The sequence below is a fragment of the Chiloscyllium plagiosum genome, unplaced genomic scaffold (assembly GCF_037043375.1).
Source record: "Chiloscyllium plagiosum isolate Xiang-an unplaced genomic scaffold, Cpla_swu_hap1 HiC_scaffold_21, whole genome shotgun sequence".
NCBI classification, from domain to species: Eukaryota; Metazoa; Chordata; class Chondrichthyes; order Orectolobiformes; family Hemiscylliidae; genus Chiloscyllium; species Chiloscyllium plagiosum.
Window position 1 is genome coordinate 48,493,880 of NW_028270159.1, and position 24,684 is coordinate 48,518,563.

Genomic DNA, 24,684 nt, shown 5'->3' on the forward strand with positions numbered 1-24,684 from the left:
TTTTGCTTTTAATAAGGGATTTGACAAATAGGGAAAAACATGATCAGTTTGGTCATGCTCCAAAAATTCAGACCCAGTTCTGGATGTAGGTTTGCTCACTGAGCTGGAAGGTTCATTTTCAGACATTTCATCACCATACTAGGTAACATCTTCAGTGAGCCTCCGAATGAATTACTGGTGGTGTAGCCTGTTTCCTAGGGTTGGTGTCATTTCCTGTTCTTTTTCATATGGGGTGGTAGATGGGGTCTAACTCTTGTTTTTTGTTGATAAGAGTTCTGATTGGAATGCCATGCTTCTAGGAATTCTCACGCGTGTCTCTGTTTGGCTTTTCCTAGGATGGATGTGTTGTACGATAGAAGTGGTGTCCTTCCTCATCCATATGTAAGGATACGAGTGAGAGTGCATCATGTCATTTTGTGGAGCTAGTTGATGTTCATGTATCCTGGTGGCTAGTTTTCTGCCTGTCCAATGTTGTAGTGTTACAGTTCTTGCAAGGTATTTTGTCAATAACATTAGTTTTGCTTGTTGTTTGTATAGGGTCTTTCAAGTTCATTAGCTGCTGTTTTAATGTGTTGGTGGGCTACCATGATACCATGTCTACAGGGTAACAACACATACGGACTAAATATTGAACTACAGAAGCAATCATCCCAACACCCACAAACTAAGCTGCATTAGAACATTTCAACGAGCCACCACACTGCAGCACCAAGAAACTATACACAGCAGAGGAATATATACAATGTATATACAATACATGTATATACACCTATACAATGTATTCAAAAAGAACAGGTACCCAATGAACATAGTCCACCGATTTCTGAGCAACAAACCCCAACAAGCAGACAACATGTACAGAAACCCTAGTCACTCTGCCTTACATCAAAGACATCTGTGAAATGACTGCCAGACTACTTAGACCCTGTGGCAACATGGTAGCCCACAAACCCACCAACACACTAAAACAGCAGCTAATGAACTTGAAAGATCCTATACAGACAACAAGCAAAACTGTCATTTACAAAATACCTAGCAAGAACTGCAACAAACACTACATTAGACTAACAGGCAGAAAACTAGCCATCAGGATACATGAACATCAACTAGCCACAAAAAGACATAACCACCTGTCACTAGTATCCTTACATGCAGATAAGGAAAGACACCACTTTGACTGGGACAACACATCCTAGGACAAGCCAAACAAACAGAGACATGCACGAGAATTCCGAGAAGCATGGCATTCCAACTGGAACCCTATCAACAAACACTGACTTGGATCCCATTTACTACCCACTAAGGAAAAGGAACTGGAAATGACACCACCATAGGAAATGACATTACCAACCCTAAGAAACAGAAAGCAGACTACACCATCAGTGCTTCATTTGGAGTCTCATTGAAGATGTTACCTAGTATGGTGACGAAATGTCTGAAAACAAACCTTCCACTTCTGTGAACAACCTACATCCAGAACCTCAACTTGAGCTACAAATCTTCTGAAAACTCTCCATCAGACCCAGTTTCTGCCCTGGCTGATACTCCTATTCAAACTGATTTATTCCTGGTACCCTCTGAGTAACTGTGTAAAATCACTTTTACAAACACTTCCTCCCTCTATCTCTGACACTCGCATGGTGTCTGTTGCTTTTACTACAAGATGCACCGTAGAAATTCATTAAGGCTCCTTAGCACCTTCTAAACCTGTGATTAATTCCATCTAAAAGGAGAAGAGCAGCAGAGACAAGGGAATACTACCACTATCTGGGTTCCCCTCCAATACTTTGACCTATTCACTTTATTCAGAATTTCTGGAATTGTTGTTTTGCTCCTGAAGCTTTTGTGACCTTGAGGACATTGAAATGCACAGCTGCATTGAAAGGCCAACACACACTCTCCTCCATTCCCCCAACACCCATGGTCTAAACTGTCTTTATTTTACATAACCTTAAAGTAGGGCAATAGGAGCACAAATGTGTTCTTGTGTTGCTTCAAGTGGTTGAACTTTCTAATGAAAAGCAGGTAAATTTCCGGAAAGAACAGTGGTCTATCGCACTTTTAACTTATTCACGACACGTGTCAGCATTCAGCCCCTGACTGACACAGTGAATGCACATTTGTTGATGTAGGTTCCATTAATGACCTCTCGTGGGGCTTTAAAACCTAGGCAGTGGTAGCAGAGGAGCTTCTCCTTGCTGCACTCACCCACAAGCACTTGTTTCTTGTTCTGGATGGTGGTGGGCTGCTTTCAGTAACCCCTCTGTCTGGTGTCTGCCATTTCATGCTTTCTGACTTGGAAATGTATCAGTGTGTCCAAATCCTGGAACCCCCAATAGCACTGGGAGTGGACTGCAGCGTTTCAGGAACACAGCTCACCACCAACTTTACAAGGGCAACAAAAGATAGGCAATAAATGCTAGCCCAACAAGCAATGCTCTCATCCCGTAAATTAATTTTAAGTGTCTCAAGCAGAAAGTACAACAACTCAAATAAAAGAATGGATCACGTGCAGCTGGGTCACTCATGTGCCTGTGTAAATAAGATTATTTTTGTAGTTACACTGAATTGCTGATTGCATGAATAATAGGAATTCAATCTTGTTCAGATTAGATTAGATTACTTAGTGTGGAAACAGGCCCTTCGGCCCAACAAGTCCATACCGACCCACCGAAGCGCAACCCACCCAGACCCATTCCCCTACATTTACCTCTTCATCCAACACTACGGGCAATTTAGCATGGCCAATTCACCTAACCTGCACATTTTTGGATTGTGGGAGGAAACCGGAGCACCCGGAGGAAACCCACGCAGACACGGGGAGAATGTGCAAACTCCACACAGAGTCGCCAGAGGTGGAAATTGAACCCGGGTCTCTGGCGCTGTGAGGCAGCAGTGCTAACCACTGTGCCACCGCGCTGCTTGTTGTATTCCTGGGAATGTTTACTGAATGTAACCAGCCTCTATAATCAGAAATATATTGTATATACATACAAAAATGATCAAGACCAATCAAAGTTGGATCCATCAGATGTGGCACAGCCACATACCTAATTGAACAAAGCAATTGGAGCAAGGTGGTGTATAGAAGAACCTCCATTATCCGGGTTTCGATTATCCAGCAAGATCAACAGGTCCCAATGCTTGGTTGAACTGTTAGCTGGCATTTGATTATCCCTGCCCGTGTCCTTCAGGTAATTGGGGTTCCTCTGTATAGTAATTCCACCCATTTTAATTTAAAAAAAATAAATCAACCTGTTCAGATATTATTACACATTTCTGGAGCAGGTAGGACGTGAACCCAAACCTCCTACCTCAGAGTTAGGAACACTACCACCACAAAAGCCCAACTCTCAGTTTAAAATCAAATAACTTACCTGTGCATGCGTGGGAGTCTACCATTATAATGGAGGCTGCCTATATAAACCTATTATCTAATTACATTCTATTCCTAATGTAAATGCTTTAGTGTATATACTAGCAGAAGAAAGTAATTACTGTGGCAAATTTACATAACAAAGGTAACCATCAAAATTTATGATTGAAATGTTCATAGATGTGGTGAGATTACTAAAAGGGAAGCCTATTATGGAGGTATTGTCACTGGACCAGTATATCAGAGGATAGGCTACATGGCTTTGAATCCCATAAGACAAATGGTGAAATTTGAATTCAATGAATGCAATCGAGAATTAAAAACTGGCATATTGACGTGAAAGCACTGTCAATTTTACTCCCTTCAGTCTGAAGAAGAGTCATATTACACTGTCAACAATATGCTTTTCTGTCACAGATTGCTACCAGACATGCTCAATTTCCCGAGCACTTTGTTTTTGCTGCTACTTGTACAGCCTGTTTAGATACAGTTAGAAAGGACTGAATAAACCAAACCTTACCATAAAGTAGCAGGTCAGAGTCAATGGAGGATTGTATAACTTCCATGCATGTCTTTTTGACAGAATTAAATGAGTCTTCTACACCTCAGTACACCTCCATAATACAGTTCAGTATTACAGGTAAAGGTCAAACTGATCATCCACCAACTAACATTCCAGATTGTCTACTGTTAACATGATGCAAGCCAATGTGGGAAGGGGGCAGGAATATTAGTAAAAAGCAAAGCAAATTAATTTATTAACAAAGTCTGTTTACAGAGACTAATAGATTCCTAGTTAAAGGCAAGGAATACAAGAATAGTGCTGGAAAATGGTGTTCAGGTGAAGATTAGCCATGATCTAGTTGAATGGTACAGCAGCTGAACAGCCACCTCTGTTCCCATGTCCCTGCTAAATGAATCTCCATGAATTGCTGTAAACAGAACTAGTAACCAAAAGTGCAGCAAAACCTCCTGACCAAAACTAGCAAAGGTAGAGAACAGTTACAACTGATATATGTGAAATCAATCCCAGCCACTTACAGCAATGTGATCTCGACTGTGATTGATGGGGGAATTGATCCAGACATTGAACTGAATTCAGGAGAGTTGTGTCACTATGTGCAGTCCTAACCATCTCAGCCATAGACTGTGCCGAATAGAGATGTGAGGGAATAACAAACCCAGGATTTTTTGATTGCTGTTATTTTAATGCTGACTGTGTTCTAGCTATCAAAGTGATGCTGATCAGAAAATCTTAACTAATTAACTCTCTTCACTCTAACTACGAATCAATTCAACTGGAAAAATAAGAGGCATGTTTATTATCTTAAAATAAATCCATTGTGTAAAATCCAATATAGTATGATCATTGGAATTCACAACACAGTCATTCTTAAAAATCAAAGGATCAGCTTGTTACCTCTTTATAAAACACTGGTGGAAATATCTCAAGTGTGCATGGCTAGGTCAGTGATTTTCACACCATTTTATCTTACATTTGGCACAGTCCTCAGCAGGAGGGTTAGCTGGGCACCAATTTTGCCATGACCCAACACGTCTTTGAATCCTCAAAATATTCAGGTCCGATTTCACTCCCTGGTGAACCTGTACATTCCATGTGTGTTCATGTCAACGGGCTATCAGTGGAGGTTCCCGAACATAGAGAAGGGTTTGTTGATGTGAGCATTGGGTCGGTAACCAATTCGCTCATTTATCTTTTCTCTAACTTTGGCATCATCTCGTGCGCCATTTGCACTGTCCACATCACTGGAGCTCACCATGACCCCTTCCTCACGCTGCTGTTTCTTCCGATTCTGCAGAAAGACCAGACCACATTATGGATTTACTAGGTGTGCCCACAGCTCCTAAAATACTTCAGACAGAGAGAAAAAAAAAATTAGACATATTGGAGCCAGAAGGCCAACAGCCTGAGGTTTCACCAGAGATTCAGGACTGCCCCATAGCAAAAACTGGTAAATGCTCTACGGAGCTCGAACATCCTCATGACAGGGCATGGGGAAGTGTATGTTCAAGCTATGGAGGATTTAGTAATTAGGGGGACAGTAAGCATCTAAACCATAAGACGTAGGAGCAGGAGTTGGTCATTCAGCCCATTAAGTCTGCTCCACCATTCAATGCGATCATAGATTATCTGAATCCTCAAACCATAGAATCCCTTAATAATCAGAAATCTGTCTATCTGAGCCTTGAATATACTTCGCGAACCTGTCTCAATAGCCTTTTGTGGTGAAGAATTTCAGATTCAGTATCCTCGGAGCCAAAAATCCTCACCTCTGTCTTAAATGGGTGACCCCTTATTCTGGAATTATGATCTCTGGTCTAGAATCTCCCATATGTGGAAACATAGTCTCCACATCTACACTCTCAAGCCCCTGAAGAATTTTGTGTTTTAATAGGGTCATCTCTCATTCTCCTAAAATCCAGTGAGTGCAGGCCAACATACTCAACATCTTTCCATAAGAAAATCTTCCATACCCGGAATCAACCGAGTGATCCTCCTCTGGACTGTCTCCAATGCCAGTCTAAGTTTCCTTAGATAAGGGGACCAAAACTGTTCCACTATATTGTAGGTGTGGTCTGACTAGTGCTTGTAGTTTTAGCAAGTGCTCCCTGTCTTTATATTTCATTCCCTTTGAAATAAAGCCAACATTCTAATGCTTTCACTATTACCTGCTGAAGCTGATGTTAACCTTTTGAGATTCATGCACGAGGACTCCTAAACCCCTCTTGTGCTGCAGCTTTTTCCCCATTTAAATAATATTATTTTCTTCCTGCCCAAATTCATAGTCTCACATTTTCCCACATTATATTACAACTGCCAAATATTTTCTCACAAGCTGTGTATATCCCCCTTCGGTCATCCTCCTCTTTTTTTTTTTAAAAATTCACTCATGGAATGTGGGCATTGCTGGTTGGCCAGCATTTATTCCCTAGCTACCCTTGAACTGAGTGGCTTTCTAGGCCATTTCAGAGGACAACTAAGAGTCTGGAGACTTATGTAGGCCAGATCAGGTGAGGATGGCAGATTTCCTTCCCTAAAGACATTAGTGAATCAGGTGAGTTTTTCCAACAATCAACAATGGTTTCACAGTCATCAGTAGTTTCTTTATTCCAATTTTCTTTATTGAATTCAAATGTCTCCATCTGCATTGGCAGAATTTGAACCAGAGTTTCAAGATTAATACCAGTGGCCTACTTCCTCCCCATTACATCCCATCCCATCCATTTTTAGGTCATCCACAAAACTTGGCGACAGTATATTTACAATTTGGATAATGGAAGTGAATGCAAGTTGTGATTAATTGTGACCTACCAAGCATTGATCCCTGTGGCTTCACTAGTTACAGGTTGCCATTCTGAAAATGCCCCCTTCGTCATAACTTTGTTTGCAATTTGTTAGTCAATCCTTCGTCCACGTTAATATGCTATCTAATCAATTAAGTTGCCTTATATGTGGTACCTTATCATGTGCATTTTGGAAATCTAAACATATTACATCTATTCGTTCCTTTTATCCACCATGCTCGTTATCTCCCCAAAGTACTGTAACAAATTTTTCAGGCACGATTTTCCCTCATGAAGTCATGCTGACTCTACTTGATTATATTGTGTCTTTCTAAATGCCCTGTTTTTACATTCTTTATAATAGACGCTAACATTTTCCTAACAACTGATGTTAAGCTAACCAGCATATAGTTACCTGTTTTTGTCTCCCTCACTTCTGAAATACAAGTATTATATTGGCTGTTTTCTAACTCTGTTGGACTTTTCCAGAATCTAAGGATTACGAAGATTATGACCAGTGCATCCACTACCTCTGTGGCTACTTCCTTTATAATGCTAGGATCCATTTTGTAAACATGGCATGCTGCACCATCTTGTGCCTGGATGAAAGATATTGAAGAAAGAGGATCCAATTGTTACGCGGACAACATTGGAAAGAGAAAGCAGAAAGTCTGGTTTTGGGAATACCAGCAGGCACAGAGCCAAATTGCAATCAATACTTCAAACCTTCTAATCTGTGGATTGTTACATAAATTCACACACGTCTTTAATAGAGATAAACAGATTACAACGGTGAATCTATGGTTGAAAAAATGGTGTTGAAGAGGCAGGTTCCATTTCATGCGACACTGTAATCAATCCTGGGCCAGGAAGAAACTGCAGCTGGAATGGTATCCACCTGAATAGAGACAAGATGAGGGTCCTCATGGAAATGTTAAATCAGGAAGTCAGAAAGACTTTAAACTAATAAATACCTGGGGGACGTTCAGTGAAAAGTGTAAATAAAAGTTCAAAGCAAAACAAAAGCAAATAGAATAGATTAAGTCAGAAATTGTGCTTTAGGTGCTCTTGGTAAAGGGGAAAGACTAAATGGTTGAAATGAAGTAAACCAGAAGAGAAATAAGAAATGTGAGAGGAAAACATCTTTAATCATAGAATCCCTACAGTGTGGAAACAGGCCCTTTGGCCCAACAAGTCCACACCGACCCTCCGAAGAGTAACCCAGCCAGATCCATTCCCCTAACTTATTACTTTACATTTACACCTGACTAATGCACCCAACTACACATCCCTGAACACCATGGGCAATTTAGCATGGCCAATTCACCTAACCTGCACATTTTTGTACTGTGGGATGAAACCGGAGCACCCAGAGGAAACCAATGCAGACACGGGGAGAACGTGCAAACTCCACACTGACATTTGACCAGGCTGGAATCGAACCTGGGCCCCTGGCGCATGAGGCAGCAGCGCTAACCACTGAGTTACCGTGCCACCCTATGAACAGCTTCTGATAAGCCAAGCAGATCACATCCTCCCATCATAACAGTTTGGGGGCTTGGGTCAGAGATTTGGATAGATTTGGACAGGTTTAGACAGATCCAATCTGAGATTTGAACAGATTTAGGTTACGAGAGATCCCAGCAGATTTAAACACAATGGGAAGGACAGATTATGGTTTGTGACCCAAATAAAACAGAGGATGAACAAACAACTGAATGAATTGTTGAGGCAATTTCAACTTAGCAGGTAAACAATAGACATTACCGAGACATGGCCTTGAAATGGTCTGGTCTGAGAACTAAGCTTCCAGGTTCTAAGATCTATAGGAAGAATAGGGAAGGATTAAATAACTTCTATATTAAGAGATGATACATGATGTAGAAAGCAGCCAGAGGACACTAATGTCTAGCATTAAGAAACAGAAAAGGACGTGGGAGTTGTGAATAGCCGTTCCCCAACTAACAGCTGTAAAATGGCAGTTGTATAAATGTAGGGATGAGACATGCAAAAGGCAGAATGGCTTTAATGGAAGATTTTATCTTCCATCTCGCTTGGGCTAAGCAGGTAAGGTTATGTTAGAAAATTACCGCATTTCTTGAGTGTGTTCAAGGCAGCTGTTTTGCAACAATATATCCTAGAACCCACAAGGGGGGCAGGCCATATTAGGTTTAATTAATGAGTCAGATTATGGTGCAGGAATATTTACCCAAGATCGATCTTGGAATCTATGAATTCCTTTTCCCTTGGTCAAAACTTTTCTCTATTGTAATTTCTCTCCTCTCTTTCCTAACCATTCGAGTTCACTTTGTTCATGAGACCCATCTGGTGCTCCATGACCCTATTCCCACTAAATTACTGACCACCAACTTACCTGTCCTTGCTCACACATTAACTAAAAATTACTAGTGGTTCTTATTTCCTCTGGTTCTGAGCCTCTCTCCTTCAAATCTGCCATCACATTCCCCTTATCAAAAAAATCTTGAATTCCCTGTGCGTGCAAATTGCTGCCCTTTTTCCACCACCCCCTTTTCCAAAATCCTTAAGTGTTGGTGGCATCTCAAATCTGTGCCCAACTTTTCCAAAACTGAGTGCTTGAATCCTTCCAATTAACACCACAACAGCTCTTATTCGAGTCACAAACAACACCTTCTTTGATCATTCAAAGGTCATCTCTTCAACCAGGCAGTGCTCTTCAATCAGGCTTCAACAGGGTGGCGATCTTCTTCCAATGCCTCTCCCTGTTGTCTAGCCGAATGGGAGTCCACTAGCCCGATCCCACTCTTGTCGCATCATAGCTGGACAATTCATTGGGCTTCTGTTTCTATTCTTATCATAACTGCAGATTTCCCCCAAGGATTCATTTTTGGCCCCCTCTTATTTATCACTAAGCCTTGGCAACATCATTATCAACTCTCAGTGCCAGTTTTCACATCCACCTGACTACTACTTCCCTTGACTCTCCATTGTCTCATCTTTATCATTAAAAATCGCACAACACCAGGTTATAGTGTTGGACTATAACCTGGTGTTGTGAGATTTTTAACTTTGTCCACCCCAGCTTCTCACATCATCTTTATCAGCTTTCTGCTCTGACATCCAAACTGAAGACTAAATGGAAGAAATTTACTCCAACTAAACTTGGAGAGACGACAGGCCCCTGTTTTTGATAACTAATAAAAGCCCCGTTCTGTTGCCATCGATTCTTACCCCCACCCCAGTAACTGCTTTTGGCTGAACAAGATGGTGTGCAACCTTGTAGCATTTAACTCCAGGTGAGCTGTAATCACGTATTTAGGTCAGAATGAGAAATGACTATGTCCATCTCTATTGCATTATCCGACTCTGTGCATTACTGCTTCATCTGTTCTGCTGCTGAAACCCAATCCATGCCGTTATCTTCAGACTTAATTATTTCAATGCATTTCTAGCCGATCTCCCACATTCTAACCACTGTGAAGTTGAGGTAATTAAAATTTCTGATGCCTGCATTCTAACACGTAGCATTCACCAATCACCATTGTACACGCTGATCCACATGCACTACTAGTTAAACACCACCTTGACTGTAGAAAATCTTCATCACCGTTTTCAAATCTCTCCATGACCTGGACCCTCCCCACATTTGTAATATTCTCCAACTCTGTGACCTCCTGCACCTCTCATGCATTTTCAATATCCCTAATTTTAATTATTCTACCAGTGTTGGCTATGCCTTCAGTTGCCTGGGTTCCAAGCTCTGCAATTCCTTTACTTAATCTTTCTGCCTTTGTCTCATTCTCCTCAAGACATTTCTTCAAACCCACTTTTTTTAGCCATCTGACAATTATCTAATGTGAGTTGGTGTTCTCTTTTTTTCGTAATGCATCTGTGAAGTGTCTCACAACATTTTATTAGATTAAAAGGTGCTCTATAGGTTATTGTTATGTATATTGTGTGTTTGAAATGGAGAAATGAGAAGCAGCTTAGGATCTGTATATTGCTAAAGTCAACTCCAGCAGATTGAGACAGAGACCATCCCACATAATACTATTGATTTTGGAAATTTGAAATAAAAACAGAAATGCGAGGAATAATTCCACAGTCAGGCAATATTTACAGTGAACAAAACTAAGTCAATTTTTCAGTTGATCTTCCATCCAAACAGAAAAGTAACCAACCCGAAATGTTGACCAATGATACTGTCTGGGTTATACAGTCATAGAGATATACAGCACAGAAACAGAGCCTTTGGTCCAACTCATCCATGTTGATCAAATACCCTAAATAAATCTAGTCCCATTTGCCAGCATTTGGCCCATATCCATCTAAACCCTATTCATGTAACCATCCCGATGCCTTTAAATGCTGTAATTATACCAGTCTCCACCACTTCATCTGGCAGCTCATTCCATATACACACCATCCTCTGTGTGAAAAATATTACCCCATACATCTCTTTCAAATCTTTCCCCTCTCAACTTAAACCTATTCCCTCTAGTTTTGGAATCCCCCATCCCAGGGAAAAGACCTTGTCTATTTGCCCTATCCATGCCCTTGATGATTTTATAAACCTCTGTAAGGTCACTCCTCAGCCTTCGATATTCCAGAGAAAACACCCCCAGCCTATTCAGCCTCTCCCTATAGCTCAAATCATCCAATGTGGACAACATCCTTGTAAATCTTTTCCGAACCCTTTCAAGTTTCACAACATCCTACAGCAGGGAGACCAGAATTACACGCAGTACTGTAGATCCCCCCGTACTCTCAGGGGATACGCTCCATGACCTACCGCAGAAGCCTGAAACCGCGGATAGGAATGAATCCATTCATTTCAATGGGAAACTTGCCTTTCCAGCAGCCCCGGTCCCTGGTTCCGGAAGGTCCCCTTTAATATGTTTGGGCCACAGTAAACCGTGGAAAATGATTCTGCAGATACGGGGGTCATCCTGTATTCCAGTAGTAGCCTATCCACTGTCCTGTACAGTTGCAACATGACCTCCCAACCCCAATAACTCAATACACTAACCAATGAAAGAAAGCACATCAAAAACCCTCTTCACTATCCTATCTGCCTGTGACTATGCTTTCAAGGAGCTATGAACATGCACTCCAAGGTCTCTTTGTTCAGCAACACTCCCCACAATCTAACCATTAAGTGTATGAGACCTGCTCTGATTTGCTTTCCCAAAATGCAGCACCTCGCATTCATCTAAATTAAACTCCATCTGCCACTCCTTGGCCCATTGGAGCATCTGATCAAGATCCTATTGTACATTGATGTTACCTCCTTCGCTTTCCACTACACCTCCAATTTTGGCATCACCTGCAAACTTACTAACCATACCAATATTCACATCCAAATCATTTATACAAATGACGAAAAGCAGTGGACCCAGCACCAATCCTTGTGACACACCACTGGTCACAGGCCTCCAGTCTGAAAAGCAACCCTCCACCTCCATCCTCTGTCTTTTCCTTCGAGCAAGTGCTGTATCCAAATGGCTAGTTCTCCCTCTATTCTGTCTGATCTAACCTTGCTAACTAGTCTACCATGAGGAACCTTGTTGAATGCCTCACTGAAGTCCATATAGATCACGTCCATCGCTCTGCCCTCATTATCTGCTTTGTTACTTCTTCAAAAAAACTCAATCAAGTTCGTGAGCCAGTTTCCTATGCATAAAGCCACATTGACTATCTCTAATCAATCCTTGCCTTTCCAAACATATGTAAATCTTCTCCCTCAGAATTCCCTCCAACAACTTACCCACCACCAATGTCAGGTTCATTGGTCTATAGTTGCTTGGCTTGTCCTTCTATCTTTCTTAAATAGTGGTACCACGTTAGCCAATCCCCAGTCTTCCGCACCTCACCTATGGCTATCGATGATACAAATATCTCAGCCAGGGCCCCAGCTATCTCTTCCCTAGCCTCCCACAGAGTTCTAAGGGTAGACCTGATCAGGTGCTGAGGATTTATACACCTTTATGCATTGCTGAGCATTTCCAGCCTTTTCTGTTTTTAATCATTGTCTGCGGTTAACCCCTGAATCTTTTAATGAATATGACAATGAGATTAGTGGAAAGTGTTCAAAAGTTATAGAGCCATACAGCACAGAAACCGACCCTTCAGTCCAACTCAGCTTCCCAAATTAACTAGTCCTACTTGCCTTTGTTTGGCCCATATTGTTCTAAACCTTGCCTATTTGTTTAGATTAGATTAGATTACCTACAGTGTGGAAACAGGCCCTTCGGCCCAACCAGTCCACACCGACCCTCCGAAGAATAACCCACCCAAACCCATTTCCTTCTGACTGATGCACCTCGCACTATGGGCAATTTAGCATGGCCAATTCACCTGACCTGCACATCTTAGGACTGTGGGAGGAAACCCACACAGACACGAGGAGCATGTGCAAACTCCACACAGACAGTCATCCGAGGCTGGAATCGAACCTGGGACCCTGGTGCTGTGAGGCAGCAGTGCTAACCACTGAGCCACCATGCCGTTTAAACAGAGTTTCAGTTATAAGGAGAGGCTGGATAAGCTGGGACTTTTTTCACTGGAGCATAGGAATTTATAAAATCTATGGATAAGGTGAAGAGCAAAGGTCTTTTCCCTCAAGTGCTGTTTACCTGTCTAAACGTTTTTTTAAATGGTGTAATTGTACCCACATCTACCACTTCCTTTGGCAGTTCATTCCACATAAGAATCATCCTCTGTGTGAAATCATTTTCCCTCAGGCCCCTTTTAAATCTTTCTCCTCTCACCTTAAAAATATGCCCCCTAGTTTCAAATTCCCACACTTGAAAGAAAATACCTTTGTTCTTCACCTTATCTATGCCCCTCATGATTTTATAAATTCCTATGCTCCTGTGAAAAAAGTCCCAGCCTATCCAGTCTGTCCTTATAACTGAAACTCTCCAGTTTTGGCAAAATCGTGGTAAATCTTTTCTGAACCCTGTGCAATTTAATAATAGCCTTCCTTTAGCAGGGCAAGTAGAGTTGGACACAGTACTCCAAAAACAGCCTCAATAAAGACCTGTAAAACCTCAACATGACAATCTAACTCCGATACCTAATGGTCTGACCAAAGAAGGCAAGTATCAAATGCTCTGAATGCTCGTAGTATTCATAACAAAGTAGATGAATTAACGGTACAAATTATCGTGAATGATTATGATGTGGTAGGCATCACAGAGGTGTGGTTGCAGGGTGTTCAGGACTGGCAGTTAAACATCCAAAGATTTACAACTTATCGAAAAGACAGGGAGGTGAGCAGAGGGGCAGGGTTACCTTGTTAGTTAAGAATGCAATTAAATCTATGGTACTGAATGACATAGGTTCAGATGATGTGGAGTCTGTGTGGGTGGAGTTGGGGGACCACAAAGGCAAAAACCATAATGGGAGTTATGCACAAATCTCCTAACAGTGGTCAGGACCAGGGGCGCACGATGTACAGGGAAATAAATAGCGCATATCAGAAAGGCAAGCTCACAGTGATCATGGGGGCCTTCACTATGCAGGTGGACTGGGTGAATAATGTTGCCAGTGGATCCAAAGGGAATTCATGCTTACAGGATGGCTTTTTTGGAACAGCTTGTGATGGAGCCCACAAGGGAGCAGGCCATTCTGGACTTAGTGCTATGTAATGGGCCATACTTTATCAAAGATCTTAAAGTAAGGGAACACTTAGGAGGCAGTGATCATAATATGCTAGAGTTCAGTCTGCAGTTTGAAAGAGAGAAGGCAAAATCGGATATAATGGTGTTACAGTTAAATAAAGGTAATTACATGGGCATGAGAGAGGAACTGACAAAAATTGATTGGAAGCATAGCCTAACGGGGAAGACAGTAGAGCAACAATGGCAGGAGTTTCTGGGTGTAATGGAGGACACAGCAAAGAGGTTCATCCCAAAGAAAAGCAAGATTTTGGGGGGGGGGGGGGGGGGGGAGGAGGGGTTAGACAGCCATGGCTGGCAAAGGAAGTCAGGAAATGTATCAAAGAAAAAGAAGAGCCTACAAAGTGGCCAAGAGCAGTGAAAAATCAGAGGATTGAAAAGGCTACAAAAAGAAACAGTGGGTAACAAAGAGAGAATAAGGAAGGAGAGGATCAAATATGAAGGTAGGCTAGCCATTAATATTAGAAATTATAGTAGAGGTTTCTTTCAATACACAAGAAACAAAACAAGAGGCAAAAGTAGACATTGGGCCGCTCCAAATTGATGCAGGAAGGCTAGTGATGGGAGATAAGGAAATAGCTGAAGAACTTTTGCGTCAGTCTTCACAGTGGAAGACATGAGTAATATCCCAACAATTATGGAGAGTCAGGGGGCAGAGTTGAGTACAGTTGGCATTACAAAAGAGAAAGTGCTAAAAAAGCTAAAAGGTCAAAAAATTGAAATCTCCTGGCCCCGATGGGCTGCATCCTAGAGTTCTGAGGGAGGTGGCTGAGGAAATAGCTGAGGCATTGGTTGTGATCTTTCAAAAGTCACTGGAGTCAGGGAAAGTCCCGGATGATTGGAAAATTGCTGTTGTAACTCCCTTGTTCAAGAAAGGATCAAGACAAAAGATGGAAAATTATAGGCCGATTAGCCTAACCTCAGTTGTTGGTAAAATTCTAGAATCCATCGTTAAGGATGAGATTTCTAAATTCTTGGAAGTGCAGAAATTTAGAACAAATCAGCATGGATTTAGTAAGGGAAGGTCGTGCCTAACAAACCAGTTGGAATTCTTTGAAGAGATAACAAGTAGGTTAGACCAGGAAAACCCAGTGGATGTTATCTATCTAGATTTCCAAAAGGCGTTTGATAAGGTGCCTCACGGGAGGCTGCTAAGTAAAGTGAGGGGCCAAGGTGTTCGAGGTGAGCTACTGGCATGGATTGAAGATTAGCTATCTGACAGAAGGTATAAAGTTGGGATAAAAGGTTCTTTTTTAGAATGGCAGCCAGTGACAAGTGGGATCCCGCAGGGTTCAGTGTTGGGGCCGCAGCTGCTCACTTTATATACTAATGATCCGGATGAAGGGACTTCGGGCATTCTGGCGAAGACTGCCAATGATACGAAGTTAGGTGGACAGGCAGGTAGTACTGAGGTGGTGGGGAGGCTGCGGGAAAATTTAGACAGTTTAGCAGAGTGGTCCAGGAAATGGCTGATGAAATTCAATGTGAGCATGGACTATTTTCTAAAGGGTGAGAAAATTCATAAAGCCAAAGTACAAAGGGATCTGGGAGGGCTATTCCAGGATTCTCTAACAGTTAGCTTGCAGGTTGAGTTCCTGAAGAAGGGCCTGTGCCCGAAACGTCGAATCTCCTGTTCCCTGGATGCTGCCTGACCTGCTGTGCTGTTCCAGCAATAAAGTTTCAACTGAGTCCACAATTAAGAAAGCGAATGTAATGTTATCATGGTTCTCAAGAGGGTTGGAATATAAAAGCAGTCATTTGCTTCTGAGACTTTATAAAGCTCCAGTTAGGCCACAATTAGAATACTGTGTCCAATTTTGGGCCCCATACCTCAGGAAGGACATACTAGCACTAGACCATGTCCAGCGGGGATTCACATGGATGATCCCTGGAAGGTTAGGCCTAACATACAATGAACGGCTGAGGATCCTGGGATTGTATTCATTAGCGTTTAGAAGGTTGAGGGGAGATCTAATAGAAACTTACAAGATAATGCATGGCTTAGAAAGGGTGGATAATGGCAAGTTGTTTTCATTAGGGAGGAGTCTAGGACCCATGGGCACAGCCTTAAAATTAGAGAGGGTCAATTTAGAACAGAAATTAGGAGACATTTCTTCAGCCAGAGTGTGGTGGGCCTGTGGAATTCGTTGCCACAGAATGCAGTGGAGGCTGGGACATTAATGTCTTCAAGGCAGAGATTGATAAATTCTTGATCTCGCAAGGAATTATGGGCTATTCGGAGAGTGCGGGTAAGTGGAGTTGAAATGCCCATCAGCCATGATTAAATGATGGCTGATGGGCCAAATGGCCTTCGTTCCACTCCTATGTCTTATGACTTTCTTAACCACCCTGTGATACAACTTTTAAATTCAGTTTTTATAAAAGTTAGGTACATAGGCTCAAATCAGAAACACCTTGGTCAACTGTGTATGGTGAAGTGAATGTTGAAATTATAGACCACTTCACGGGTCAATGTTAGTAAATTACTGAACAGGGTGATTAGACGACTAGAAATGACCCATAACTTCACAGGTGACACAAAAATTATTGGAATGGTAAAAAGCAAAGAGCAAAACCTTAGCCTCCAGCCTTTAGATGGACTGTCAAATGAGTTGAACAGCTGCAAATGGAATTTAATTCTGAAAAGTGTGAAGCGATACATTTTGAGAGAAATAACAAGGCAAGGGCCTGAGGACATGATGAACAATAGAACCTGAGGAATCTTGATGTGGATTTGTCCACAGATCCTTGAAGGCAACAGGAGGTGGTTCAGAAGGTACACAAAAAAAGGGCTTATGCCCAAAACGTCGATTCTCCTGTTCCCTGGATGCTGCCTGACCTGCTGCGCTGTCCCAGCAACACATTTTCAGCTCTGATCTCCAGCATCTGCAGACCTCACTTTCTCCTCAAAAATTGCTCATGGTGTTCAGGGATGTGTAGGTTAGGTGCATTAGGGATAAGTGCAGAATAATAAGTTAGGGGAATGGGTCTGGATGGGTTACTCTTTGGAGGGTTGGTGTGGACTTGTTGGGCCAAATGACCTGTTGCCACACTGTAGGGATCCCATGATTCTATTGTATAGTAAGCAAGGGCATAAAGAGCATAGGGTGCTTAGCCAGAGTGAGGCATACTGCAGAGGAAGAGTGCAAAGCAAGATCAACATTAACTCAGGCCACTGCTGGAGCACTGTGTGCATTTCTGGTAGCCCCTCTATGGGAAGGATGTATTTGCACGAGAGGGAGATTCACCAGGATATTGAGACACAAACTGGGGTTGTTTTCCTTAAAGCAGAGACGGCTAAAATACAAGACCAAATGCTAGAAATTTGTTTGGAATAGGCGGGACTCGATAAGCAGAACTCGAATGGCCGATAGTGTAAAACACAGCGGCTCTAATGTAGTAAGAATTCCGATGTTACAGCACAGGCCATTCAGCCCATCAAGTCCAAATCTCTCTCCACTGGGTCCAGTCCCACGGTCATTCATCCCGCCTGATTTGAAGCGGTTTCCAGTTCCCTATAGGAAAAAGTGAAGACTGCAGATCAGAACCGAGAGTGTGGTGCTGGAGAAACACAGCAGGTCAGGCAGCATAAGAAGCAGGAAAACCAACGTTTCGGGCAAAAGTCCTTCATCAGGAATCAGCCTCAGCCTCGAACCTCCTGCTCCTCGGATGCTGCTTGACCTGCTGTGTTTTTCCAGCACCACACTCTCGACTTCCCGTTTCCTTTGTCGGTGCCGTCTCCAGGCGATGCTGGGTCTGGCTCTGGAGTGAACGGTGAGCTTGAGTCAGCGATGGCAGAGGCTCTGCCGAGCTCTGGGGACCCGAGCCTGGAACCAGCCTTGGCCGAACTCCTGCCGCCTCGTCACTCACCTCCAGCTCCTTCTTCATACTCTCAAACTCCTCGATATCGTCCAGTTTCAGTTCGAGCCGGGTGGGCTTCCTCCGCAGCATTCTGCCGGCACGGCTCACATCCAACTTCGAGGCTTCAAACCCAACAGGCCGCACTCGCCAAGGCGTTCGCGTCAGCCCCGCGCGGCATTCTGGGACATGTAGTTTCGGGGAGGTGGTGGGGGGAACGACTACAACTCCCAGCAAGCCGTGCGCGCTGTACGATGGGCAGTGTCGCCTCGAGACGAAGAACTGCAACTCCCGGCAGCCAACGCGGCGCGTCCTCAGCCTTTGACCCGGACGCAGTTGGCGTCAGCCTAACGATGGTGTAGGAGCTGGTAAGGGCCTTGCGGGGTCGGTTCGGATCGGGGGGTTGGAAGCGTCAGCCCCAGGGGAGAGAGAGAGAGAGAGAGAGGGAGGATCGTCTAAAGCTAGGCCTTGAGTATAGCCGTCGCCTTCCTATCCTTAGCCGGGCCTGAGAATTGCGGGCGTTGTTTGACGGTGAAGTTGGTCAGTGCGGGGAAAGCTTGTACCAGAGGCCGTCAATGAGCCCCAATGTATGGGGGGGAGGGAGTTGGGGAGAAGGCTGTGCTGGATCCGAAACCACACAATGCTCTGGTTGTGGTCCAGAGCTTTATTAAGGTTCGGCGTAAATTCCCCTGCTTTTTCCATCAACATTTCTATTTTTGAAGCTCATGACTCCCATGTGCTTTGTTAATCACGCTCTGTGTACCCTGCAACCTTCAAAGTTTGGTGCATGTTGTTCTCTGTCTCTCTGCACGCTGTTTAGGACTGGGAAATTAAGTATACATTGTTTGCCCCAAACCCTTTATCCAAAATGAATGATTTGTTAAATCCCAATCTCTCAGCCAATGTTGTCTGACAGGCAGTTGCAGTCATACACTCCCTACACTGTGGAAGCATTTGGCCCATGGAGTCCACACTGAGCATCCCTACCCGATTCCTGTAACCCTACATTATGCATGGCTCACTCATCTAGCCTGTACATCCCTGGACTCTTTGGGCAATTTTGCATAGCTAATCCACCCAACCTATCTTTGGGCTGTGGGAGAAAACCAGAGCACCCAGAGGGAACCAACACAGACAATGGGAGAATGTGCAAACTCCACACACAGTTGATCAAGTTTGGAATTAAACTTGGGATCCTGGTGCTGTGAGGCAGCAGTGCTAACCATTGAGCTGCTGTGCCAACCTGCGCAGTTGGTAATAGTGGTATCATTAGTCCTCTTTCCAAGTTTGGTATAATTGGTAAATTTTGAAATGTTACTCAATTTCAATAATCAAATAACATCTAAAACTCAACCCATATATCTATAATATATTGACAAGACAATCTTTTGTAAGAAGATAGTTAAGAATAAGATAGATTAGATTACTTACTGTGGAAACAGGCACTTCGGCCCAACAAGTCCACACCGACCCTCCAAAGAGCAACCCATCCAGACCCATTCCCCTACGTTTACCCCTTTACCTAACACTATGGGCAATTTAGCATGGTCAATTCACCTAACCTCCACATTGTTTGGACTGTGGGAGGAAACCGGAGCACCCGGAGGAAACCTACGCAGACACGGAGAGAATGTGCAAGCTCCACACAGCTAGTTGCCTGAGGCGGGAATTGAACCCGGGTCTTTGGCGCTGTGAGGCAGCGGTGCTAACCATCGTGCCGCCCTTTATTCTCCCCTTTGAGCCCTATTACACTTACTATGCATTTAGATACTTTTAATCAACCTATTCAGACACGTTATGGCTGATTTGTACCTCAATTCCAATAATCTATCTTCATTCCAATTTTCTTGGTACTTAGACAAAATAACAATTTTATCAAGTTTCTAGCTCAATTATCCCAATGTGCATTGGTTTTGATTTGGAGAGATTCTGTTGTCTTTGATTCTCCTGGTTTCCTGCTTGTTCCTTTGAAGATGCAAATCCATGATCCTATACATTGTATCTGCTCCTGGGCTAGAAATCAACTCTCATTCAGTTCTTCCTGTTCCAATTTATTTCCCAAGGCATCAAAAGAACAGAATTCCTTTGGGCAACGCCTGAATTTAAGTATGCAGATGCGTGTACACACACACAGATTAGAGCTAGAGTCAACAGTCTGCCTTTCTCTGATTAAAATGGTTTGTTAATATTGTGCATTTTCCACATCTTCAGTTTCCTGCTTCATATTACAAGAATGTCTGATGATGATGATGCTCCGTTGCCTAAGAAATCTCGGATATACTATGGAAGTCTTGAAGAGAAGGAGAAAGAAAGGATTTCCAAAGGAGATGGAGGATACCTGGGGAAAGATGCTGTGAAAGCTGGGATAGAAGCTGGACATATTAATGTATCCAGCAGTAAGTGATGATGCTTCAGTTTCTTTTACCTGTATAATTGGATAGTTACTCCATCTAATTGAGTCAGAAAATGTGGAGCTGCTGAAAGATTGCTGAGAATTTTAGAAAGATAGCTGGGAATGATAGCAATAAATAACAGTTTTAGATGATTTTGGGCAGTATTTTAGATGCAAAAGTAACAGAAAGTCTTTAACGTTTGAAACACTTTTGGAAATGGTAACAATTGTAATGAAGACATTTGTGCACAGAAATTTAAATTATGTTCTGGATACAGTTGAGACCAAATAAGTATTGTGCTGTTCTGCCTCATCTTTAGGTACAATGCCAGCACTTTCTGGTGATTGAGAGGAGATAACAGGTTCTGTTGGTATTCCACAAAGGTAGTTGATGAAGATTAGAGCTTGATGCAATCATAGAATCCCAGCAGTATGGAAATAGGCCATTTGGCCTAATCTCTAATCCGACCCTCCAAAGAGTAAACCACCCAAACCCATTCCCCAACCCAATTACTCTACATTTACCTCTAACTAATGCAACTAATTTACACATCCCTGAAACTATTGGCAAATTTGGTATGGCCAGTTCACCCAACCTGCATACCTTTGGATTGTGGGAGGAAACCTGAGCAGCTGGAGGAAACCCAAGCAGACATTTCTGAGCATTTAATTTCAACTTGCACACAAAGATGTCCTCACCCAAGAACCACAGTTTCAATCTGATCCTTCAGTGGGGGATACAGGGAAGTCTCAGTTAATGCCAAATACTGGCAATTAATGAATGTACAATTAACAGATGTTCAAAAGAAAGTGAATTGAAAATATTCTGGCTGTTCAAAGCAACGTTTAATAAATCTCTTACCAGTGTGAAGTTGCTTATATGATATGTTTTGACGGTACTAATCCCTTATCCCACACAACCAGTGAATGGCCTAAATCAAAAAGTACTCTGCAAAACTTTGCATTTCAAAACCTCCTTTCTCTGAGGTTCTTCACAATTTCTTTGCACATGCTTTTCTTTTTCTGAAATGGTTTATGATTTGCATCTACCCGTTTGTTTAGAGATCTATTTTCTTCCATCCAGCATTTGTTTCAAACCAGCAAGGTCAGTTCATAATCTCTCTCTCACCTTTTGTATCCCATTGTGAAGCATTGTCTACACTCTCTGGATGTACCATTTTCAGTAGGCCCAATGTACAGAGTCTCCTTAAATTATTTCACAAAGAGAATTCCATTTCCACAGCCTCCACACGAACCAGTGCTTAAGCAGCCAGTGTACTTTTACAAACATAAGAACAGGACTAGGCCATTCAGCTCCTTGAGCTTATTTCTCATCCTGAGAGATCATGGCTGATCTGTGTTACCTAACTCCATATACCTGCCTTTGGCCCATACCCTTTAATACCTTTGCTTAACAAAAATGTATCCATCTTTTATTTAAAATGAGCAACTCATCCAACAGCCCTTTTAACAATTCTTTTCAATTTCCGAGCCCCACAAGCAAAAAAACAGTGTTTTTCTATTCCTGCCCCTCAGAAATATTAAGAAGTCATATGCTCTGGAATACCCACCAGAAAAGTTAGCATTGCTACATTTTTGTTTCTCTTTATTCATTGACATTGAGGGTGACACTGGTTAGGAAGCATTTATTGCCCATACCTAATTGTTCAGAGGGCATTTAAGAGTCAACTGCATTGCTGTGAGTATGGAGTCCCATGTCAGCCAGACCAGGTAAGGATGGCAGTTTCCTTCCATAAAGGACATGAGTGAACCAAATGGGATTTTCCTGACAATCATTAAACTCTTTCTTCCAGATACTTATTGAATTCAAATTCCACCATCTGCCATGGTGGGATTTGAACCTTGATCCCCAGAATGCTTTCTGGGTCTCAGGATTAACAGTCCAGCAATAATACCACTAGGCTAGTGCCTCCCCAAAATGACTAGTTTCACGTGTTTTGGGTCACCCATGAATGGAGAACGTGAACTTTGGTATGCATTTCGCCTGATTTAATTTTTAAAATGTTTTATTTCCCCTTGAAACATTCTCAACTTCAGGTTGTTCCATCATAGACCCTGACTACAACATGTCAAATGTAGCATCTGGTCAAGTCTCAGGTCCCAACTAACTTAACTGACCAAACAAGCATTGTGGTGTTCTGTCTCATCTTTAGGTATAATCCCAGCACTTTCTGATGGTTGAGAAGAGATAACAGGTTCTGGAAGTAACATCTGAGATAGGAGATAATGTTATCCAAGACTAATTTGCTTAATATATTAAACAATTGCTTAAATTTCAGTACAGGTGAGGAAAGTCAAGAAATTTTAGCTCCTAATTAATAACTTAGACTTATACCTCAAGATGTCAGGACTTAGGCAACAACTACTACTGTACAAGTTGAACGAAATGATCATTATAAATTGAACATGGTATTTCATAAATACTGTATTCTGCCTTTTATAGGGAAGCACTTAGGTGGTAATATTTTAACATGTAATATTTTAACAATGTGATGAGGACATTGGAATCTGCAAATGGATATAGATATAGTGAATGGTAAAAAGTTGACAGATGGAGTTTAATGTAAGAAAGTGAGAGTTCTTGCACTTTGGCAAGAAGTTTGGTTCCTGTATTTAAGAAAGGATATATTGGCTTTGGATGCAATTCAAAAGAGATTCATTAGACTGATTCCTGGAATGAAGGGGTCTAGTTATCAAAAATGGCTAAACTGTTTTCAAAGAGGGGCTAGATAGATGTTTGAAAAATCAAGGAGTTGAGGGCAGTATGGGGATGACACAAAAAGGAGTTGAGGATCAGCGATGATAGGACAGTCTTGACTCCTCTTGCTTCTTAATGTCTAACTCTTTTAATTTAATCATCCTGTTCAGATGTGTTAGGAAACACCTTCAGGACAGGGGTGACCTGAAGACAAATTTATGGACTGCTACTGTATTGTAAGATTCAAGATCTTTAAGTTCTTTAATTTATAGGATTTTGAGAGTCTTTAGTTTTGTGGGACAAAAACTAGAAGTGCTGCAGCTGTCAAGAATTAACTTTGATTCTCTGTTTTCCACTATTCTCCAAGGTAAAAGATTTCTTGGGGTTCTTCCACCAACATTTTTAAAATCTATTTATTGGATATGGGATTGCTGACTGGGCCAGCATTTATTGCCTATCCTAATTGCCCCTGAGAAGATGGCGGTGAGCTGCTGCCTTGAACCACTACACTCCATGTGCTGTCAACCCACAAAGACATTAGGGAGAGCGAATTCCAGGATTTTGACCCAGGAATACTAATACAGGGTAATATATTTTCCAAGTCAGGATTGTGAGTGGTTTGAAGGGAAACTTCCACGTGGTAGTACCCCCATGTAGTTGCTGCCCTTGTCCTTCCAGAAGAAGATGGATTTGGAAAATGCTGTCTAAAGATCCTTGATGAATTCATTGAATCATCATAGAATCCCTACAGTGTGGAAACAGGCCATTTGGCTCAGCAAGTGCATACCAACCCTCTGAGGAGTAACCTTCCCCCCCCATTCCCATTCCCCTACTCTATTACTGTACATTTACCCCTGACTAATGCACCTAACCTACATAACCCTGACCACTATGGGCAATTTAGCATAACCAATTCACCTAACAAGCACGCAGACAGTCACCCGAGGCTGGAATTGAACCTGGGTCCCTGGTACTGTGAGGCAGCAGTGCTAACCACTGAGTCACTGTGCTGCCCTGTTACTGCAGTTCATTTTGTGGATGGTATCCTGCTACTGGGTATCAGTGGTGGAGGAAATGACTGTTTGTGGATGCAATGCCAGTTAAGCAGGTTGCTTTGTCATGGATGGTGCAGCTACACACATCCATGGGGAGTATTCTATCAAACCACTGACTTGTGCCTTGTAGATAGTAATCAGGCTTTGGGACGTCAGAAGGTGAGTTATTTGGTCCTAGCCTTAACCTATTCTTGTAGTTGTCATGTTTATATGGATAGACCCGTTAACTTCTCCCCCCCACCCCTAAGACTGTTGGTAGTATTCAGTGATAGTAATGCCATTGAATGTGAAGAAGCAATGATTTGCTTATTGGAGAT

General features: G+C 42.4%; 2 protein-coding genes and 1 pseudogene across 2 annotated transcripts in view; 1 reads left to right on the forward strand and 2 right to left on the reverse strand.

The window, feature by feature from the left end:
- Positions 1–1,550: 1,550 nt before the first annotated feature.
- Positions 1,551–2,661, reverse strand: LOC148146141 (small ribosomal subunit protein uS17 pseudogene; annotated as a pseudogene).
- Positions 2,662–4,669: 2,008 nt separating this feature from the next.
- Positions 4,670–18,371, reverse strand: cdc26 (cell division cycle 26 homolog). The gene is made up of 2 exons (XM_043719869.2): positions 18,214–18,371; positions 4,670–5,190 (listed from the first exon to the last, which is right to left on the reverse strand). Exons 1-2 carry the CDS (start codon positions 18,292–18,294, stop codon positions 5,017–5,019), a joined length of 255 nt encoding a protein of 84 aa, XP_043575804.1. The 5' UTR covers positions 18,295–18,371; the 3' UTR covers positions 4,670–5,016.
- Positions 18,372–18,424: 53 nt separating this feature from the next.
- The window catches only part of prpf4 (pre-mRNA splicing tri-snRNP complex factor PRPF4), a 42,166-nt gene continuing 35,906 nt past the window's right edge, over positions 18,425–24,684 (forward strand). Inside the window, exons 1-2 of the mRNA XM_043719868.2 lie at positions 18,425–18,569; positions 20,413–20,597. Of these exons, the coding sequence (XP_043575803.2) occupies positions 20,435–20,597 (163 nt within the window). The 5' untranslated portion in view covers positions 18,425–18,569; positions 20,413–20,434. The remainder of the gene's footprint in view (positions 18,570–20,412; positions 20,598–24,684) is intronic.

Coding starts and splice junctions, on each gene's coding strand:
- cdc26 (XM_043719869.2), bottom strand. CDS start 18,294: ATGCTGCGGAGGAAGCCCACCCGGCTCGAACTGAAACTGGACGATATC. Junction 5,191..18,213: donor GTATGAAGAAGGAGCTGGAG/GTGAGTGACGAG, acceptor GTCTTTCTGCAG/AATCGGAAGAAACAGCAGCG.